Source organism: Scatophagus argus, chromosome 1 (assembly GCF_020382885.2).
Source record: "Scatophagus argus isolate fScaArg1 chromosome 1, fScaArg1.pri, whole genome shotgun sequence".
Classification (NCBI taxonomy): domain Eukaryota; kingdom Metazoa; phylum Chordata; class Actinopteri; family Scatophagidae; genus Scatophagus; species Scatophagus argus.
Window position 1 is genome coordinate 24,774,964 of NC_058493.1, and position 22,040 is coordinate 24,797,003.

The 22,040-nt window shown below is 39.8% G+C and overlaps 1 protein-coding gene and 1 long non-coding RNA gene across 4 annotated transcripts in view; one reads left to right on the plus strand and one right to left on the minus strand.

The window, feature by feature from the left end:
• The window catches only part of tspan4a (tetraspanin 4a), a 111,241-nt gene that overhangs the window by 70,522 nt on the left and 18,679 nt on the right, over positions 1-22,040 (plus strand). For all 3 annotated transcript variants that reach the window (XM_046394241.1, XM_046394248.1, XM_046394231.1), the window contains one exon: positions 9,588-9,662. In XM_046394241.1, the coding sequence (XP_046250197.1) occupies positions 9,588-9,662 (75 nt within the window). The remainder of the gene's footprint in view (positions 1-9,587; positions 9,663-22,040) is intronic.
• Positions 12,142-16,765, minus strand: LOC124061914. Its single transcript, XR_006843837.1, has 4 exons — positions 16,645-16,765; positions 15,978-16,132; positions 14,023-14,100; positions 12,142-12,996 (listed from the first exon to the last, which is right to left on the minus strand). It is a non-coding gene; the product is annotated as an uncharacterized LOC124061914 (long non-coding RNA).

Genomic DNA, 22,040 nt, shown 5'->3' on the forward strand with positions numbered 1-22,040 from the left:
ACTGACAGAAACTAAGAACTTCATTAACACAAAATCTAAGGGAGAAGCATCTCGAGTAGTATGTCAGGAAGGTGGTAATGTAGTTTCTTAATTAATGTTGGTTTGTTAGACGTGTTGCTATAGTGTCCAACTGATGGAAATATAAAGTTTTTCATATCAAGCTACATGATGACAGCTCTGCATTTTGGTGGCTAATGCTGACATCAGCTTCACTGACCACCAGGACAGTTTGCTTCACATCCTGAGGGGTCAAGATTCGTAATGTTTAGGATTAAAACCATTATATCATATGCTGATAAGTTTAAATGGAGCATTTAGACTAGAGGCCACTGTATACCAGCTGTCAGTTTACACCCAACAGTGTGAATCACCGAGTTAACTGCCAAGTGTCTGCCTGCCAGCGGATCAGCAGTCATTTATCAAGACAAAGAAAAAGACTCTGTGACCCTTCAAAACCCAAACTGAAACTGTTTTTGAGAGAGACCACCTTTAACCAGGTTTTACAATAGTACAGACACATCCATGTGGACAACAGCCTGAGTGTACCTGAATTGACAAACTTATGGCATTAACATAAATTAGCTGCAGCTGTTTAAATATTCTGTCAAAATTGGTCAAGACAAAAAAAAAAATCGGAGAAAGATGAAGGCGCAGTATAAACGACTTGCACATGCTTTTACAGCTAAAGCGAATTCTTTGCAGACAAGGTCATTTAAACCTTCATTAATGGCAATAAAGGAGCACAGACAGTATTTTGCTATTTTTCCACTGCACCTGTTGCCACAATGGTACTATATTGACGTTGTCGTATACAGAAAATCCTCATGATCCCCGTCTTAGTGCTAAGCATGTTGTCTTTGCAGAAGCCTTTAAAATGCTATTACCATACTTAAACACAAACGTATGACACAGCCCACATGTTACAAACTGAATGCTGTCAGTGGCCACAAAGTCCGACATCTCAGGCCTGACAGCCGTGGCACCGGGCTTTTATGTAACAAATAAAAATCATTTCATCTGTCTTTCAAAATGAAAATGTTATTTTTAACTGTAAATTTCTGACTCCACTGCAGCGTGGGGGGGCAGATGGAGGTCTAGTCTTTTCGTCAGGGGCATCCTTGGACCCACCAGCTCACAGGGCTGCCCCTCTTTTATCTAGTTTAATGGAGATATTTTTAGTAGCTTTGCTAATCTCCGTGGAGCAGCCCCTGCTTGTTTGTTTGTGGGGTTAACAGCTGTTATCATTTGTGCTGAAGTACTGACAGCACTGCTGCAGCCACAGGAAAGAGCAGTGCAACACATCATGACCATAATGAAAGAATCTCACTTACAGATCACTTCTGTAGTTATTATCAATCACAAGTGCTGAATGCCACTGTTCAGCATTCATATTTGTCAAAATACTTCAAATATACAAATCGAAAAAATAAAAATATTAACTACAATTAGAGACTACAAATGGTGCCTCAAACGTTCATGTTTTTGGTCAGTATTATAAGGTATTTGTCAAAAAGGAGCAGTGTTGCTGACGCAGATTGCTGAACCCCGATGCAGAGTCAGAAAGGGCAGGCAGGCGGAGGTCAAAAATAATATTCTTTTATTTAAATCAAAGAGCTCTAAACAGGCACACATTTCTTGTGGCAAAGGATCAAGAAAAAACTACAAAAAGCTGTGGCAAAATCATGACAAGACCAGACAAGAATATCCTGGCTTGGAAACATGGAGACAATACAAAAACCTGACAAAGAGTGACGGGGAAGATGAGGACTAAATAGACAACATAACGAGAGGCAGGTGAAACACATTAAGGGAGGAGAAAGCAATCACGATAAACCAAAGCAAAGTTACATGAAACAGACACCTAAGGGAAGTGACGCTTTCAAAATAAAACAGGACAAAAACTTAAAACCTAATACATGGAAACACATGACAAGATGACATGAAACATGGCACATGGACTAAAAAACCAAAAGACAAAGCATAACTAAAACACAAGGCGTGACAGTATTGAACTGATGCAATCAAAACTAATGTGGACAACAGGTGAAGATACAGTGAAAGTAAAACATTTGAAATTGTTTAACGAAAGAAAAAAATCAACAAGAAGTGTAGAAAACCTTCTAAGGGCTGTGTTCTGATAAATTTTGATGAGTTTACTGTAGGAGAGTCTCTTGACTCTTGACTGAGCTGAATTGGCCGTGGGGAAAGAGATAGATACTCACTAATATGCAAATCAGGGAACAGGAAGTGTTTGACATCAAATATTGAACATTTTATTCTCTGATTTATATGAATTTTGAGCTGAGCTCCAATTTCATACCAGGCCTCCCTGATACAGTGTGACCCCCGGTGCCTCACAAGATTGATAAGTATTTTGATAAACAAACAAGCTTGTCTAATCAAGCACCGACACCGTGCTGCGTTTATCAGGAAGAAAAATTCTGGGTGTGAGAAAAATAGCATTAATCATAAGAAAAATGGCACAGCAGGACAAAGCAATTATGAGCTCTGTGGGTATAAGTCTAAGTGTCGATCATTAGCATGATCCATGACATTTTCCCCACAGTGACCAGAGGAATTCCTGTGCTGTGTCAATATAATGAGAACGGACAAATTATATGTCTGCTTTAATGAGTGACAGAGCAGCTGTTCTTCATGGAGATTAGAAGACTTTTCTCCCTTCAAATTTCAGGGCTAATTAGCATGTTGATCACTGATGAGGGACGCAGAGTATTGCAATATCGCTGTGAGATATTTGAGGAATTACCGTTGCGTTCTGTGCCAAACATCAGTTACTGGTTCACAGATTCATATGCGTTTTCAGTTCTGTGATTTGGATGACTTTGAAAACATTTTTAGCTTTTATATGAATGTGAAACTTCATACAAACGTTTTCTTAACGTGTAGCCAGTCAGTTCCTCGTGTGAGTTCAGATCCTGATGTTCAGGAGAAAAACTGTGGACTAAATTACTTCCACAAAGTTACAAAAAAGGAATGAGAGTTAACCAATTAGTGTGGAAACTGATCACTCAAAAGCTGTCTTTGAAGGCCCATTTGATCTGTTTGCAGCTAGAAGTTAGAACAATAAAATTGCGATTGGATGTAAGGATGTATACTACATAGACAAAAGTATCCAGACAAACCTCTTTATTGGGCTGTTTTTCAGGGTTTGAGCTCTGACTAACAGCTGATTGTTCTGTTTAAATCACAAATACATGTTTTATTTTTTGATTTAGGAAAATTCTGGTGCTTTAAGGTCTTTTCATCATTTGAATGCGCTGCGCTCGTCGTGACAGCAAACCAGATTTTGGAACAAAATCTGTTACTCCTGTTAAGTTGAAAGTACGAGTCATTTGGGGAACACTGAATTTCATTTCCCCAGAAACTCAATATTCATCAGAGTAATGGGTAATTAAAGCTTCTATTGAGTTCAGGCAATCAATACTGGTGCAAGTCAAAGGGCAGGGAGGAGGTCTGTGACCTAATCTGCTCCCAGATTTGTCAGAGAGGTGAGATCATTGTAAATGGAAGTAGAGTGTTTATACTGGGTGGCTCTGAGATATAGAGCCTGTAAAAATGATTAGACCCACCACATAAAAGAACAGAGCTATCACTTCTAAGGCTTCCCTCCATTTATGCTCAAGGCAGCATGGTCCCCAAGGATATTGATTTTGGAGGCGCAGAAGGACTTTTTGCCCGACTTGGCTGAGCCACTGTAGCTTTAATGCTACGTGGAATACACAGCACGGGTGAGCATGAAGGAATCAATCCCTGTGCCTGGACTTTGATTGTAGCTCTCATCCTGAAGCCCTGCTAATGCATCAGTCTCCGCTAAACAGCACTGCTGGTTCAACAAGACACAATATAAATAACACAAGTGCATGCGAGGGGGCCTCTGGAGCGTATCATATACATTTCCATAATGCGTGCAATCTGCACTTAGACTTTAGTGGCCAATAAAAGCTAGTGCGCTTCAGATTTATTAAGGTCTACGTAAACTTAGTGCATACAGAATATTACAACATAAATCTCAAATCCGTGGTGACTAATTGCACTGGTGTTTTCTGCGCTACAGACCACTCTGCTGCAACAAAGCAAGCTGAAAACATGAAAATACTTAAACCTGAGGAACTCTACTCAGCTCGCCTGAGAAGTCGCTGTCCTGCAGGTTTTTGTTCCTCCCTGAAGGCACCAGTTAGAAACAGACCAGCTGTTGCACATCAACTCTCACGTTACCAAAACTGTAGTGGAGCAAAAGCTTGCAGGACACCCGGCTCACCACGACTGGAACTGAGAGGTCTTACAGGACCACTTCAATGAGTTTAATCCCTCTTGTGATGGACTGATATGATAATATACACCACTACAAAGTACTGTACAGCTTTTCTGGTTTTGAAGTCTTAGTGTTATGGGAAGTGAGAGGTCTTGAGGGCAAAAATGAATCTTTGCTGCTGTTGCTCTGCCTGCGATGACATGATCAGGGTGAGGATTTCAGGGATTAAAGCAGCTGAATATATAAAGTGAGTACTGGCAAACATGATGGTGTACATAAAAGGATGTCATACTGTAGTGAGCACAGTGGTGAAAATGACTGAACTTAAGTGAGTTTGGTCTAGACCTGCTCAAATTGGAAAGTGTCATGAGATAACTTTTGTTGTGAATTGGCGCTATATAAATAAACTGAATTGAATAAAACTGAATTGAAGTGCAGTTTTGAGGTCCTATATTCCGATAGGAGTAGTAGTAATAAATGAGTTTTATACTTTCCAACTCTACTATATTTCAGTATATTTATTTGACTGCTGTACTTATATTTCAAGTTAAGATTTTAGATTATAAAAACATAAGTTTATGAAATACAATGCACTGCTGAAGATTAAACCAAAACCTTGTGGGCTTGTAACCCCTCATATAACAACAGCATCTGGTTGGGTCCTTTGTCACGTGGTGTTTGTGACTTGTTAGCAGTTTTATCAAAGAAAGATTTCCCCTCTCAAGTCCGTAAACTTTTCAGACTGAGGCCCAAAAAGCAAAGATCAGAGAAACGTTTAAAAGATTAATATGAATCTGTGCAGCAGCATCTGTGTTTTCTTCTTTCCTCAAATCAAATCAGATCAAACTATCTGCATTTTGTTAATCATACATTTACTTTTACTTAATTAGAGTTTCTCCTGAAGCACTTTTTTATTTTGTGTTATTGGTACTTTTCCTTGAGTGTCTTCTTCCACCACTGACAGTGCATACCAATAAATATGAAAATCACAAGAATGTTGTTTGACAACAGTTTAGTAAGCTGCAAAGCTTTTTTTGCTTAGACCTACTTACAGCCCTATTTTGTTTCCTCTTTTATTCAGATCTCCTATAAATCTTTCCTGCAGTTATGCTGCAAACAGAATAAGGTATTTCAGTTTGAATAATGACAATCCAGGAAAAATATATCGGGCCTGTTTTGGTCCTTTCGTAATGGGATCTGAGTCTATGTTTATAATAATTTATCACAGAGACATTGAGTGTACACCAGCACAAAACAGCCCCAGCTTCAATTTTAGATGCTAGCTGAGATACTCTGTGTGTCCGGTTACAGAAGCCTTACTTTAAACACAAAGTGCTATTAAAACAGAAGAGCAGATGTAAATGTACTTCCACTGCCTGCTTTGCCCATCACATAAATGAGTGTTTCTTTACAGTATAGATAGACAACAGCATTTCAACAATTTCAACACAATTTGGAGCAAATTATTCTCTTTTTATGTCTCAATCAAACTTCTTTTTTACTTCTTGTTGAAATGATCTTATTATTAACACCACTGGGAAGCTGCGTCTGTCCTTAGAAGAATTACATTTCATCAAGCAAGCAACAGCTTTAGAACAATTCCTCTGCACTTCATTTAATTGGCCACCATTATTGCTTCTATTATCATTAGCCTTTCTGCACAGTTCACAAATGGATCTTCATCATTTTCGGTTAATTTCTGCAAGTCATTTGATAATACTAACCCATTCAATGCAACAATTTGAAATTTCTAGCTTTTTAGTATATTAAGGGAAAAAAAAGCAAAATGCAGTCTTCTGCCATCAAATGATCCCATTGTGTCTGGCTGTTGCCTCTGGTCTAAAGAAGAGGAGTCAGATTTCTTATTAAGAGCAGATTAATGAGGAAATGTTCAGAGCGCCACAGGGAATGGGTCTGTTTGTTTTCCAAGTGCCGGTGAGTATCAGTTTCTCATTCTTAACGATGTCCCTTTGCTCTCTGGTGTGATTTTATGGTCTCGAAGAAACAAAAAAGAACACAGTAGGGCAAAGAGTCATTTAGAAACAGACGGCAAAATTATAAATAAGAGAGAAAGTAAAGAATAAGAAAGTGTAAAGGCTTAGGATTGTCAAATTATGTGTTCAGAGACCGTCGGAGATTTACAAACAGAACATCGAGCGACGTGTCATCGTAATGGATGAAAAATAAAACATTTTTACAGCAACTTTAAATCAAATGTCTGGAAATAAATTCCTGCACAGCACCAAACTACAAACTTACAAAGTTAGCAACTGCTTGGCGTAGAAATGCAAACCTCTTCAAGTTTTTAAAGCTTTTATTCAGGATGTATTGGAGACCAAGGAGACTGATTATTGGGCGTTTCGTTCGACAAGTGGCTGGAATAAAGGCTGTGGTTCAGCTGGAAGTCTCTGAATTGCTGTCTCATCTGAATTTCTCAGTGATTCAAATAGTTCTGTTGTCCTGCCCATTTACAATTGTCCCAGTTGGAAACACAACCGAGCCGATCAGAAGTTTACAGGCACGATTAAGAACTGGGATGCCATCTTCCTGCATCAGAGCCAAACAAAACCCAAAAAACAAAACACAAACTGTGGTACCAAATTGTCTGCAAAAGTGGCCACAAGTACGGAAAAGACACAACTAAATGAGCTCTTACTGACCGGTATTTTACCAACTACTGTTACCAAAAATGCGAGCAGTGAGAGCAAGTGCGCTGTGGAGCAACATTAACATCATCATTATCAAATCGTGCCAGCTACCATGCATGTCAGACTGAAAATGCAGTGACATGCAATACTTCTCTGCTGAATGTGTATAATTAGGATTCGTTAACTAGTTTTTTGCTGGAACATTTCCATAAGAACTCACCTAATTGATAATTTGTCAGTGCTGCGTGCCTGTCAGACTGGATTCATGGTCTGCCTGCCTGTTTAGGACTTTATCTGCCTTGTAGCGTCCAAGAATTGATTAATGCAGCTCTATGTTGGAAAATCTTAGTAGGAAGGTTAAAGTGACCTTTGCAGAATGAATTTGCTCTAGAACTTGTGGCCAGATGCTAAATCAAAATTTGTAGCAGTGAAGTTGCACACTTGACCCTTCACTCTTTTGACAGTGTAGATGGAAAAGATTTTCTTTAAGGATCAACAGCAAGTCAGGGAATAACACAAAAAACAAAATGGCTGGGTTTTGAACTTGACTTTAGCAGTTTTTGTGAATCTGCTCCTGGTGGTCTCCGTACTTTAAACTCTTTTTGTCTTGTTGCAGTGCATAATAAAAAAGTAAAATATAGTGCGTTTCTATGTTGTAGAACCAAAAAATGTGAAATGTAGTGTTTCTTTGCTTCATTGACTAAATTGTTGGCATCATCTGCTGTTGGCAACATCCGCTTGGTTTTTTCTTTATCTCCAGTGGTGAATAACTCTTCAGTTTAAAGAAGCACCTAAAATCCTTGTAAATTGAGTTACCTGGAACTTTCCACAACACAGAGTATAGTATCAGGTTTATAAAATGAAGCAGGAGAACAGTAAAAAATTGATTTCAGATGGTTATTTGAGAGCACCTCTTGAAAAGAACATGAGGGAGGAAGACATCGTGAGCAATATGCTCTTACCTTGCCAGTCTCTCACCTTCCTGTGCAAAGCTTAGTGATTCACTCATGCAGGTGCTGCCAAAAGCCCTCGGGGGCGACTGGTAGGCCTGCTCGAAGCCCATCTTGTGAACTAGCATCCACTGTCAAGCAAATGTCTGGAAAACTCAGAGGACGTGTAGCCATGATGTCTTTGAAAAACAAACATCTTTTCTTTTGAAGTCTGTTTTGACCGTCTGAGTTGGTCTCGTGCTTCCTGCGGCTCACTTTCGAAAACACAACTAAGAGTCTACAGCCATGCGAGCGACTCTGTGAGGCCGTATTTCGGAGCAGCGGTGCTTTGAGCAGCGCTTTCGTCCTCCTTCTTTGAGGCACATTACATCTCGACTCATCCATAAATCAGTACCCGCCTGAAAATCGTCACTTTCTAAAAAAATCCTGTCAAAGTAATCCAGTGATATTAATGCCTACATCCATGGGTACACTGAAAAGATGAACTGTTAACAGCTAATTCTGCACGCTTTGTAAATAAATATGGACCAAAAAACTGGTTTCAACTAGCAGTTTTTTACCCTGGTGAAAAAGCAGTTTGGTGGTTTACCCCAAGGCAGCAGAAAAACGAGCAGAGGAAATGAGTAGCAGTAAAATGTCAATCAGGCACTAAGCGTACAGTATAGGCAGCGTGTCAGTTAATAAACGCTGCTGCCTCTCAAGTCCAACAAAAGTCCTGTCTGTTCTTTCCCAGCTGTTGGAAAAGTGACGTAAGGTCTGGAAGCTATAAGAAGGAAATGCTAACAATATTGTTATGCCGATCATGCTGGCTCCAGTGTGATTGTATCACTTTTAGAAACTTTGTAATCCAGACTTGAACTGTAGTGTAGCCTCTTTGGAGACTTTGCTCTGCTCTACATCCTCAGTCATAGTCATAGGAATAACAACAAACATTAATACTAAATGTTTCGTACATACAGCCTCCCTGCACCATGGATATCCGTACCAAAAGTCAAGACATTCACAAGTTAACTACGATATCCAGACCAGAGTCTTGGGCAGACAGGGAAAGGTCTCAAAAATGCCGCACAGAGTTGATTAATAAACTCGTACCATTTCAGATCTTTTTGTGACCCTCTGGAATTGTTGTACCTTTGTCTCTTAAAATATGCCACCCCTCCGTGGTTCAGACAGTCACTCCCGTGTGCTGGAGACAAAGCCACGTCCAAGCAGAGGAGTTGATGGATGAGCTCGTAACTGTGTTAAGCACTCACATGGGAAGACGTATGACCAATCAAGCAGTTCATTCCGGCTGCCTTAGAGAGGAAGAGTGGGTGTGGACTGGGGAGGAATAAAACGCAGCTCTTCTAACAAATTCAGAGGTGGATGGGGGTAGATTGCCTCTTCCCCTCTATCCCACCTGCTATGGCCCGACCTCCTCATCTGTCTCTGCTCTTTTGACCTGTCAGTGAGAAATATCGACGCTGAACTGAAGCAGATCTTCAGTTGTCCTTACTTGGCTTCCTCTTTCTCCCTGACAGTCTCTGGTCATTTCTTCCTTTTCTTACGTTCTCCTTTCACCCCTCACACCGTCTGCTGCCAGTTTATGCTTCATACATTTCCCACGGACAGATGCCTATTACCCCCCCCCCCATGTCCTTTTCCTTCTCTTTGATAAATGCCGTGTGAAATAAATCCGCTGTCCTCTCTCTCTCTCTTCTCTTTGTGTTTCCACAGTTCTTCATCCTCCTCCTGCTCATCTTCTTCCTGGAAATTCTGTCCATCATGCTTTTCTTCATCTACCAAGACGAGGTAAGACACATTGATAGCTCTCATCATGTTATATCCTGTGATTTTCTCCAGCAGAAGCAGATAATAAGAGGCTGTGAAGAAGCCCTTTAATATGTCATGCAGATCGGTTGTATTTCCTGTGGAGGAGCTCACTTGTGAAAGGATTGTTCTGAAGTTCATGCAAGCTTTGTTGCTGTTGTCAATGTTAAGAAGGGAACACGTCAGCTGTCATTTTGCATAAACAACGGTTTAATGAAACAGAAATGATTTTATTTTGGATGATGCACACACGTCTTTTTTTTGGGGGGGGGGGGGTATCTCTGTGCTAAAATACACACAGTCTACAATTTCCTTTCCTCATTAATAAGTTTCAGCTTTTCTCAGTTTATACATTTGGGATGATTTCTGCCTGTAAATAAACAAGTCAGGCAAAGAAACGGAAGTGGATGAACCATCCCTCTCCTAATATGATTTCATAATCCGTTTGCATTTTCAGCTAAGGTTTAATAATGTGTTGAAAGGGCATGTTAAATTCCAACCATCTTAATTGAGGTTTGAGGGCTGGATTTTGGAAATGTTGTGAGATTTTGACAATAAGTACAACATGTTATTGTTGAATGGCATTGCAAATATTAAACCCAAAGGCCTCACGTGTTAAGCTGTGACACTTTGCCTTCTATTCTGTCTTAAACATCTATTAAACACAAAATAACAAATATAATTTTGACAATGGGTATTAGTGTGAGATTAGTTTGACCAGTGAAGGGAACTACTCTGTGGAAAGAATATATATGGTCCAAGCACCTTTTAGAGAAACTGCCTCAAAGCCCTTGAAAAATTCTTTATATGCAGTTCTTGTAGTGCAGAACTGCTGTTTCCATGACATGAGGACTGCTCGGACTCTTCCCATGATCACTTAAAAGCAACATTAAATTCTTCACAAAAGAAAAAGAGCCAGAACATCTGGCAATAATAGTTGTATGTTTTAATCAAATTAGTACTCAAATTAAATTACAGGCAACGTGGCAAGCAGTAACAACGAGAACAACAGCAGGGTACAAATGACTGCTTTTGTATGATTTCATGGTTGATCATTTATCAATTAACAATTAAATTATCATTTCAAAATTGGTATAGCACTCATGTCTGCAACCAATAATTATTTTCATTGTAGAGCAAAGTGAGGTGTTTTTCAGACTGGCTGATTAATTGACGGTAAAATGTCAGAAAAATGCTCGTAGCATTTTCCGAGAGTTGGTGAGAGGTGACATCTTTAAGTTGCCTGTTCTGTTTGTTTACTATACAAGATATGAGAATTTGAGCATTTTTACGTGAAATGATTAATGGTTAATAATGACCGATCGATTATTTAACTGTTAACTGTTGCGATTTTTTTGCTTACCAGGGACTAAGTGAGGAATTGACCAGTCACTTCAGCTCTAATAGCATTAGCATCCTGTTAAATTAGAATGTGACAATTTGGCTGGATTCAAGCATCCTGTAACTACTAATAGAGACTAATAAATTCTGCAGGTGCTGTAATTTCATTTGGTCGACAGTAATATTGGGTGCTCTCTTGAGGCACTGAATACAACCACTGCCATGTGGAGTGGACTCAAAGTTTAGAGCCCCATCATAAATCACTAGTAATTTCCCAGCCACTTGTGTTACATTATTCATGTGTTGGGACAGAAAATGTAATCCCTGAAGACTTCGGCCAAGGCAGACGCCTTTGAGTATTTTGGTAAATAACAACCTGCTTTGATATTTCCCCCAAGTTTCCGTCTGAATTCCACTTAAGACCACAGACCTTGGACCTTGCGTGTGCTTTACGCTGGCTTTTATCTCTTTGTTATTGAAATTCTGACACGATTGTATGATTTCCTAATGTGTTGTATTTCCATCTGAGTTTGTCTTTGGTGGTGCAACAAAGTGAGCATTTGTGGAGTTGCACATCCTTTTGGGCTTTCAGCACTGCTGTGTTTTAAATGACTGTTGTCTTTGTCACACCTCACCTTTTCTCTTAGGATGTGTGTTCCCTGATGTTCAGTGCACCCCATTATTCAGCTTCTGAATTATTCAGTTTTGTCTACCCGGGAGGTGATTAGCGACACATCGGAGTAAAAAGTTATTGATGGTGTAGATGTTCTGCAGTGCTGGTGCACCAGGGGAAATCGTTCAGTAAAGAATGGGAGACCATTGCCAGAGCTGAAATTGAGATTTTTTGAAACAGCATGGGACCTGTTTACTTTACAAGTGGGCAAATGTGATCAGTGCTGGAAAACTGAACAAAACCTGTACAGTATAATATCACAAAGTATATTTAACAGCACGGGTCACTTTATTATGTTGCACAGAATGGACTGTTTTGATCCTCTGCATATAAACGAAGCTCAAGAACTCACTCTACGTCCATTGGGTGGTGTGCAGGCCCCTTACTGCGATGTGCACAATGTAAACCCTCAGTTTGATATTTACATCACAATCCGCAATCCTCTCCCAAGACTTTTTGCGTGCTATCAAAACATGCAGAAATCACTTATCTTAATCACTTATCTTTTCTTTCATTTCAGCAGCATCTGTTGGATTGGTAGAAAAAAACCAGAATGAAACAAAAGGATGCCTCACTCCTTTTCATTCTACTGTTGTTGCTATTTCATCAAAGAATAAGGACTGTTCCCTGTGATGTTAGATCACATTCTGTCTAGTTTTCACCTCATTAGTTCATTAAAGGAACACACACAAAAGTGGAATAATTTGCTGAACATAAAAGCCATTTGGAGTTGTTTTCTCATGGATGTGATGAAATTAACTGAGAACAGTCATGAGAAAACCTTGACATATGACAGATCTTTTGAAGCAAATGAAAATGTATTCCATGTACCCCATTAGTGATGCACCACATAAACCGTGGCACCTTATTAGTGAAAATTGGCCTCTACTTCTGTCAATGCACACAAACATATTTTGACCCCCATTTTATCAGGTTCTTGTTAGCATTGCTTTGATTTTATCCTCTGAGTGTTCGCTTTCATTATCAGGAAATTTACCTCCTCCCTCACCACGTAACTCACTGTTAGCAGCCCTGCAGCTGGAGTACGAGCCGATGCCATTTCTCCAGCATGCAAAGCCTTCCAGACTCCATAACTTAAACAGTCTGTGTGCAGCAGCGGGTGCATGTTGATGAACTCTGTCCCAGGCTTCAGGGACGGTCACGCTCAGTGGTCCAGTTTATTACACCTGCTTTAGACCTGATAAAAAGCTCTGTGACGCAGCTGGAAGCTACTTCAAACAGCTCGCAGATCTTCCATGCAGCTGAATATAACGGTCACCGTTTGTTTCAGTTTGTTGCTTCCTGAGGATGATGAAAAGGTCCTGTGAGGTTAACTTCAGTGGAGCCACTCTGACTCAACCTGTCAAACTGAATAAAAATGAGTCTGACTCAGTGGCGTGATACTGACAATTGATGTAAGGGAGTTTTATACCGTCTCCGAGTGAGTTTACAACATTGTCTGCTTGGCTTTATTATCACCTCAAGGGAAACTTGCTGCGCCATGCAAACATGAGCAGAGCAATAACAGCAGCAGACCACCAGAGAGATTTTGTTTAAGGATTGGGGAAGGATCAACAACGTTAATCTTCATCTCAACAATTAGCATCATTGTTTTATTTTCAATTAGTGGCTGCAGCAGTAGAACTAAAAGCAGCAGTTGTGGTAGAGAAAAATCATCTCAGCCCAAAAGGTCTGAGTTGACTGTTAAATTAAAGAGTTAATGAGCCTCTCAGACTTCTTAAGTGTACGTAACTACTAGTGTACTAGTAGTTAATTTAAAGCTTGTTAGCGCAATATGTGTGCTTGTCTTTGATTATTGGCATATGCTTTTACTCTTCTGCATTCAGTCAGCTATTTGAATATGGCTCGCTACTTCTTTTCTAGTTGTATAGTCTTGTGAAGTGATATTAACAGCCTTAAAGTTAATGTAAAACATTAACCTGTGCTAGAAGCCACCCAAAATAACAAACTACTTCCAGTTAATGAAGAAAGATGCTTCATGTGGTAGCAACATAACAGAAAAATTCACTCAGAATTCTATACTAAACAATAGGACACACAAGCTTTTTCATGTAGACCTCAGCTCAGGATGAGGTTTGGCACAGACTTATGACATGTCAAAGTGTCCTGGTAAGATTTAAGTAAAGGTGTAAGTAGTACAGTCGTTGTGTGTGCACTCATAAAGTCCAAGTGGGATAAATACTTCACACCAGAAAGTCTTTCTAAAAACAGCTGAAAAGCACAACATCCCTTGGATTTAATGAAAAGGTATACGTTTTCCCTCTCTAATAACAAATCTAACAAGAAACAGAAGCACATGTCACTCACAGTCAGTCTGTGCTCTCGCACTGTGTTTGGTTCGGCTTAAGGAGCTGAATACTCATCCTCCACTGGGTCCAGCGGCATCTGCAGTAACAGTAACTGCAACAGTGAGTAGTAGCGGCATTTCTATTAGTGATAACACTTATGGGATTAATTTGCTCTTCAAACAGCCCACAGAGATGTATAAAGGTCTCAACAAAAGCGCAAATAAATGAGTGAACACCAGCATCAACCCGACCAATTGAGAACATTGACTCAATGGGTACAAAAAAAAGTGACGGGAATTACTGGCCATCCTTGTTCTGCCTCCATGATTAGTTATCCCTGAGGTGCAAATAAAGCTGTTACCCAACTATACTGAGAGGACTTAGACTAATATAAATAATCCAAAACCAGATCAATAACTGCAAAGCCGTGTGTTTGTGCACACTGATTTAGACGGCTTATTACAACGGAATCCTTTACACTGCAACAGATGTATAAACAGTGCCCTCTTTGTGCTGTACAATCGCAACAGTTTCATCCATCCACTGCTGAATGACACCCAATATCAATATTTACTTGTGGGTGCTCAGACACAGAGGCACACTCGGTTCATGCTGTGCTGTGCGAGCAGCTGAGAAGACATCAATCAAACAGACGTATCTGTGAACTCTGAAAGCTCTTTGATTTAAGATTCAAATCCAATACCCGTTTGACAGGAACACCGATGCACCGCAGACTTCTGCATCTGCTGGGATCTCTGGCTTCAATCACTGTTGATTGAGGCCCCCGTAGCAAAAAGGTTTCATTTTAACACTGATGTGCTAAAATTAAACGGGAAAAAAGTCTGCCCTTAAACTGCGCTGTGTCATCAGGCTGTGATTTTCACCGCAGCTGTCATTCACCTTCGTTGTACCGACTTCAGCCAAACTTGTTTAATCAACTTCTGTGAAAGTTAGCGCTTTACTGCACTCAGTTTTTTTGACAGCCATCTGGCCCCAAAGTGGATTTTACGTTTATGCTGAGCTGTGACGAGACAAGATGAGTGAGCGTTTATAATCGAGAGCTGTGATTCTTACATAAAAAGCAAAATGTCTTATGGTTTTACGGTACTGTAATTTATTCAGAGTAGTTTGAGCGAAGAAGTAGGTATTAAATCTTTGTTGAGATAGATTTGCTTTGTTGTTGAACATTGCTTGAGAAGCACATCGCATTTGATTCTGACAAACATCTACACAACAAATAGGAAAACTAAGTGTTGATTAACATCAAATGAACATCGTTTTTTCCAGAACAGCTACTAAAACTCAGGGCGAGATTGTTTATTCAACAAAATTCTGTCAGTATGGACTTTGAAACTCAGCCTGATGTTGGCATAAACCAGATGAATCCTTTAAGTCTCCATGGGAAACATAAGACATAAATTAAATCTGTATTTGGTTAGTCATACAAATTCCATATCCAGTAATAAGAAATTATGCTGCTAAACAAAAAATGGGCCCAGAAATGAAGCTCCATTGTTTTTATATGGTACAAGTTGATTTTTTTCCCTCTCTCTGTGTTGGGGCATGATGAATTCAGTAATTTAAATCAGATGATAATTAATTTTTCTGCACATCTTTCATTAGTTTCAAGGTGAGTTATGTCAGCTGCAAATCTGATCATTTCTGTAACAAAACACTAAACAGGATACACGAGCAGGATCAGTCAGCAGGACCGTCGTACAAAACATACATTATTATTACAGTAATTATTACTATTGTGTGTGTCTAATTTCAGATAAACAAAATGATAAAACACAGGTTTATACTCCATTTTCTCACCGTCTCAAAAATAAAAAGCCAACAAATGACCATGAAAAAAAAAAAACAGGCGGTCATTTGGACTTTGCCCTGCTGCATCCTCAACATAACGTGGTAACCTGATTTCACGGTGCCTGCGGTGTGGCTCAGCCTGCCAGGATCATTTTGTGTTCTCACCTGCGCATGTTAGTTATTAGGTCAGTGCAGCATGAGGTGTTTCTTCTGCTGCTCGGTGGCCGAAGGTTGAACGAGGTGCCCGTCACGGGGCAGCTGCAGAGGTCATTTCCTGTCTGCTTGTGTGCTTCGGGATGAGTCAAGGTGAGGTAATGCTGCTGTAAAAAAAGGAAGTCATCAAGAGTTATGGTCATATTGGGTCCCCAAAAGACCTCATTCAGGAACCCAAAGGGCACCAGTACTGTTAAAGTGAATCATGGCTACTCCTACATCTACGAGAGGAGATGTGGCCATGGATTTTACTCTGATGCTGTCATCCACCACTTTGCTCGACTGAAATGTCTCTAGTGTTGGATGGATTAACCTGACATTTTGCATTCATAAGCCCCAGAGGAGAAATATATGAATTTATATAGCCCAATAATCACAAATATAATGTGAAAAAATAACAAATTTGCCTCAAGAGGCAGTTGTTTTTTTTGGTAAAGTGTCTCAGCTGCTATCAGATGGGTTGTGTCGCCATGAAAGTTGGTTCATACAATCATGCTGAATTGTTGACCCCTTTTATTATTCACAATTTTAATTATTAAGTTAAGTTTGGTTGAAAATGCAGGACCCAAAATGCAGTCAAGGACACAAGGGAGGTGAAAGGAAACTTTAATACACTCACTTAATGCGGTAACTAAAGCAGGCAGTGAAACACGAAGTGGCTGAAGTCCAGGTAAAACAAAAAGACAGGGAGAGTCCAAACAAGGACGAATCCAAACGATAGCAAGACAAAAACGACAAAATAACTGAAGCAGGAACACATGGAGGAACGTGTTGAATTAGGGAACAGACAAGCGAAAAACAGACAAACTGAGGAGGGAGCATAAAGACTAAATGCACAGCGGAGGTAAAGCAAACGAGGACCAGGTGAAACTCATCGGGGTAATACAAAAAGCAAGACAAAGACAGGAAATGTAAAGAACATCAAGATGCAAGGGGAGAAAACTACAGAATGAAAGAAGAGCTAACAAAACTAAAGCTGCAAACCATGACATTAACCATGCACTCTAAGGATTTGTTCTACTCTGTCCTTTTATTTACAGTGTTGTAATATAATCATGTTTATACACAATACAGGTGGCTCACATATGTTTGAGAACTGGTGAGAACAGTTAAAATGTCCTCATATTCCATTAAAACCACAATGCAGTCTGCTCTAAATGTATTTTGAAGTCTTTATATATATTTCTCACTGAATACTCCAACTTTCATGCTTATCTGAACAGGGATTTACCCTCATGAGAACAAGCGGTTTGTTCCTGCAGTGTGAGTCACATTGGATGTGTTTGAGACGAGAATCCAGTCTTTACAGTGAGACGACGTCTCAAGGTAAATTCTGTTGACATGCATCATTTCCTGTGAGAAGCAGGGTGTGTTTCTGCTGTCAGCCTCGATCTCACATCACTGCGTTCTCCTTTTCACCCCGTTCCACTGTTGTTAGACTAAGCATGGAAATTTCGAAATAATTCGAGAAGGGGAGAAAAACGGAAGAAGTATCCACCTGTGTACAGACTGTAACTGCAGCCATTCATGCAGTAAAGCAAACTACAAGTATCATATATCTAAAAGTGCAGGCGTAGGACTCGTGAGACCCGCTGAAATCCCATTTTGAGGTTGATGGCGCCACTTTTTCCACATCATTACTGTCTCAGCATCAGCCGTCAGAGCGTTTTGGCTTGTCAAGATATCAAAATGCTGCACCCCGGTCTGAATAGATTTCAAGCCTGAGAAATTTTCATTCCATGTATACTGACGAAATGCAATTAGATAAACACCCCTGGCTAATCACGCTGCTAAAATGCACCCACGTCAGGGCAATGTTAATATGAGAGACAAATTGAGATGATCAGCAGCAGACAAGATGTTTGTTTGTGGAGTCTCGGCATATATGTGACAAGGGAATATGCAGTTGGAGTGCTGCAGGAATTGAAAAGGCGATAATTATAAATAATTTAAATTGCAATCTGGCTAAATTCTCAGTGTTATGAAGGAACACAGGAGAGCAAAGCTAATGCATTAGGAACAAACTGGAATATGTAACCACTACAAATAAAAGCAAATTAAAACATTATGTGGGGAAGACGGAGGGAGAAGCGCGTCTCAGATCAGTAACACTTAGCTTAATTGTTTAGCACATTGTTATTTAAAGTTTAGATGGTAGTTTTGCCTTTAAATATTAGCTCTTATGTGCACAGAATAGTTTCTGAGACCTTTTGGACAGATGTTGCAATCACAAAGAAGGTGCATCAACTGTGATTGCTGTTTGATTTTAAAGAGATTATTAACCAAATAAGTATTGTTTTACTCTAAAAACATACAGAGAAGATTAAGTACTTTTAATCCCTAAATGGTGTCTGGAGATATTCCTCTCCTACAAGGTAAAAGTCTTTTCAAAGGAGTCATAAAATCTCTTGTTGCTGTAATAATTCAAGATGATTGTGTGTGAGGACAAGGTCTTCCCCTGCCCGCTGGACATCAGTCAGCATCAGAGAACAAGAAAGACAGGTCAGTATTTCAAAATGTTTTTATGAGAGGCTCAGAGGGAAATTTAAAATGTGGACCATCAAACCTGGAACCAGAATATTACTGGAATACGTGTCAAAGCTTGAAATGACTGGGTAGATTTACATGTGATATCACAATGACATTAACACAAAGTTTATATCAAAGTATGACGTACTTCCACAATATATAAGTACTTATTATTATCAGTGTACATCATTTCTGTTGACAGCGTAGAGTACGATGAGTTAAATGACATGCTGTCCAGAACGACACGTGAAAGCACTTTCTGATCTGACCTGTCAAATTGACAGGTGTGTTGCAATGTGAATGTGTTTTAGAGTGGCACAAAGCTATGGATAAAGATTGGTTAGGTTTAGGTTTGGGAAAAGTTTGTGATTTGACACATTGTTTAGGCTCAGGGATGATTGAAAAGAACACCAACAACACTGTCTGTTGGTTTGACACAATCATCCACCCGACCTCCACCACGGGGACTTTTTGGCTCTATGTTAATGTCACCTGACTTCCTCCTTTGCTTGGGTCATAATTACTGCAGCCACTAAAAGGCTTTTCTACTTGAATGTAAACGGATTTGGTTCTGGGGTGGTTGCTGTAAAGACAGATGTGCTGCTGATGTGCTTTCCTGGGCAGGACTGTAGGATTATATCAGTACTAGTTGGGTACATTTAAATGATAATAAATTACCACCAAAGGAAAACTTTGGAAATGTGGAAGAAGGCTCCAGTAATTCAGTTCAAATTTAATGTCTCAATGAAACCAAATACAAGTGTCTTTTGTTTCCCTTCGTGTCCTCTGATCTTAATTTTATGTTCTTGGTTTGCACAATTGTTATACAAGTGACTCTGGGTTGCAGGTTAGAAACTGTTTCATATAAACAATAAAGTGTGGTTATTTAGCAGAAGAACATAATGCACAGTTGCCTTGGTTTTCCTGGTGCGTGAAAGAGAAAACAGCGCTGTTTGAAGGGCCGTACTTGAAATAGGAAAAGGGCTCCTTGAGATCGTTGGAAACGCACTCAAAGCGCTGACAAACATTAGCCACAGGTGAAGATTCTCTGCTGTGCAGGATGTTTCAAGCTTCACTGATTCTTTATGGCAACAGACAGAGCAGAGCACTTACATACTGACAGTCTGGGAGTTTGACTTTTACAGGAAAAGTGGATATAGAGTTTAAATTTACTGGGCTGCTTTGGATGAAATGAGTTCATTATTTGGTTTGTGTTGGAGGAGAAAAAAATGAAAATTGTGAAATGCGATGAGGGTAAAATGATTTCTAAAAACATTTTGCTCGATGTAAATTAGTTTTGGAAAATTTGTGCCTCTTTTGCCACACAAGCAATTCCAAAAGGGATATTAAATCCAGAAAAACAGATAAACTAACAAAAATCTGAAATTTCTAGTTGTGGAATGAAGCAACCACAGTTTTTCTTAAATTCTGGCCTCTGTTTCTCACTCTTTTCAATAGATTATTCAATTGATAGACAGCAGTTTTTGTCAGTACGTCAGGATTTGCCTTGTAGTCAAACCAGCCAAAGAAACAGAAAGATACAAACTGTTAACTACTTTGCAAAATGTGCAAAAATTTAAATTTTGTTTTTTTTTTTTGTTTATAGAATTCCTTCTTAAACTGCTACTTGAAAAATTGGTACTCGTTCTTAACTTTTCAGATTTTATTTGAAGACTGTTTACGGCAGGAAACAAATGAACCAAGGCTTGCACGTGGGAAGTGCGTTCAGGCGTATGTGGTCACCTTTTTGCTGCCACACAGCTCACCTGAAAGCTCCACCGCTTGCTGCTGCTGCTGCTGCAGTATTTCCAAAGTCCCACCTCCACCCATCCATCTGCAGGCTCTGAGTCTGCATTCCCCCAGGAGGGAAATCTTTTTATCACAAATTCCCACTCCCTGCTTGATGCTTCCCTCGGAGGGGTGATGAGGTCAAATATGAACGCTGTCCAAAATTTATATTCATATATTAAATCATTCTGTGCTGATTTGGCTGACTAAACTACAGCACATAAAAAAGGATCAAAATACAGAATCAACCGTGATGTGAAAGCACAGGACAGACTGAAGGAATCAGATATCGACTTCAGTTGTTGTCAAGAGTCTTTTAAGAGTATTTCAGTCATGAATCAAAAAAATGTCATACTTCAGAACTTTTTTGGTACATCAACGCGGAGAGCAAACCATAAATACACAGTTTTTTTCCTTCTTCTCTGTGTTGAAGTTGAAGTTTTACTGTGAGCTTTGACCTTGTGTTAATGGCCAACATCTTGTCTAAAATCCTTCAGTTTACTACCTTGATTGAAGCCTCTCAAGTATGATCCTTTACAGCGATGGTTCTGCTAGCTCTCTGCTTTCCCGCTCTTAGTGGCATTGATTGTCTGCTCACATGTTTTACCAAGTGTTAATCAGGAGCCGATTAGAAGTAAAGGATGGAAATTATAATTGATTTGCCTGAGCTGGCATTATAATTGATTTACCCCAGCTAAGGGTGGAGATTAGTAACTTAAAGGGGAGTGCCACACAATTTAAATAATTAAAGTGTGTTATTCCTGTGCCCCGGGACGGCATTTCGTGTCCGAGACAGAAGCCTTGAATAAGTGACTGGGCACCTCCATTCATTACCTGAGGAGCGCTGCAAGACTTCGCATCCCACTTTACAGATTTAACAGTCAGCTCCAGAGTCCACAGCTTTAAAGAAAAGTTGCCCGAGTTCACAAGTATTGACTGATCTGTCCTGAGGCACAGGAATAACATATGTGGATTCTTCAGAAGGGTGGCATTCCCTGTAACTCCTTTTTGAAATGCAGTGCAACACTTTCAAAGATTTAAGCTCATATCCCAATCCAGGGGAAATAAAGCACCACAACTCAGGGCACAGAGTAGTACATCTGCCGGCAAGAAAAACACCCTTGAGAGACCTTGACTTTGGTCCAAATTGAGAATGTAATCTGAGAAAGTAATCAGAGGAAGGATAAAATAAAAGTACTTGCAGCCTTTGCCCATAAGCTTGGGGAGCCAATAGGTGAGGACGGCAGAAAACCCAGCGGGACATTAAGAAAAGAAACGACCACATTCCACACATTTCAGATGACTGAAACATGACTTTTTAAATCCAACATTGAATATGGCCTCGATTTTGGATGATCCGGTCGTACACAGCCGCCAGCGTCGCAGTGATGAATTCCAAACTTCAAGGCAGCAATTTAAGCTATGAATCAATAACGTTAAAATCCTCCTTTTTTTGAGAATCGGTAACGTCATTGTAGGAGATGAAGTACGACGTGTTTTATTACTTTTGGCATCTCATCGTAAAATAATGTGTCCAAGGGAACTCCAGAGGGAATATGATCACAGACTCTTACTCTTTCTTTAATGCCTTTATCTACTTTGCTGTGTCTCTGCTTCTGGCTTCCTCCTACATTTATGGGGCACGTTATGGATATCCACCGTTAGCAGAAAGCGAGTAAATTGAGCCATTTTGCCTCT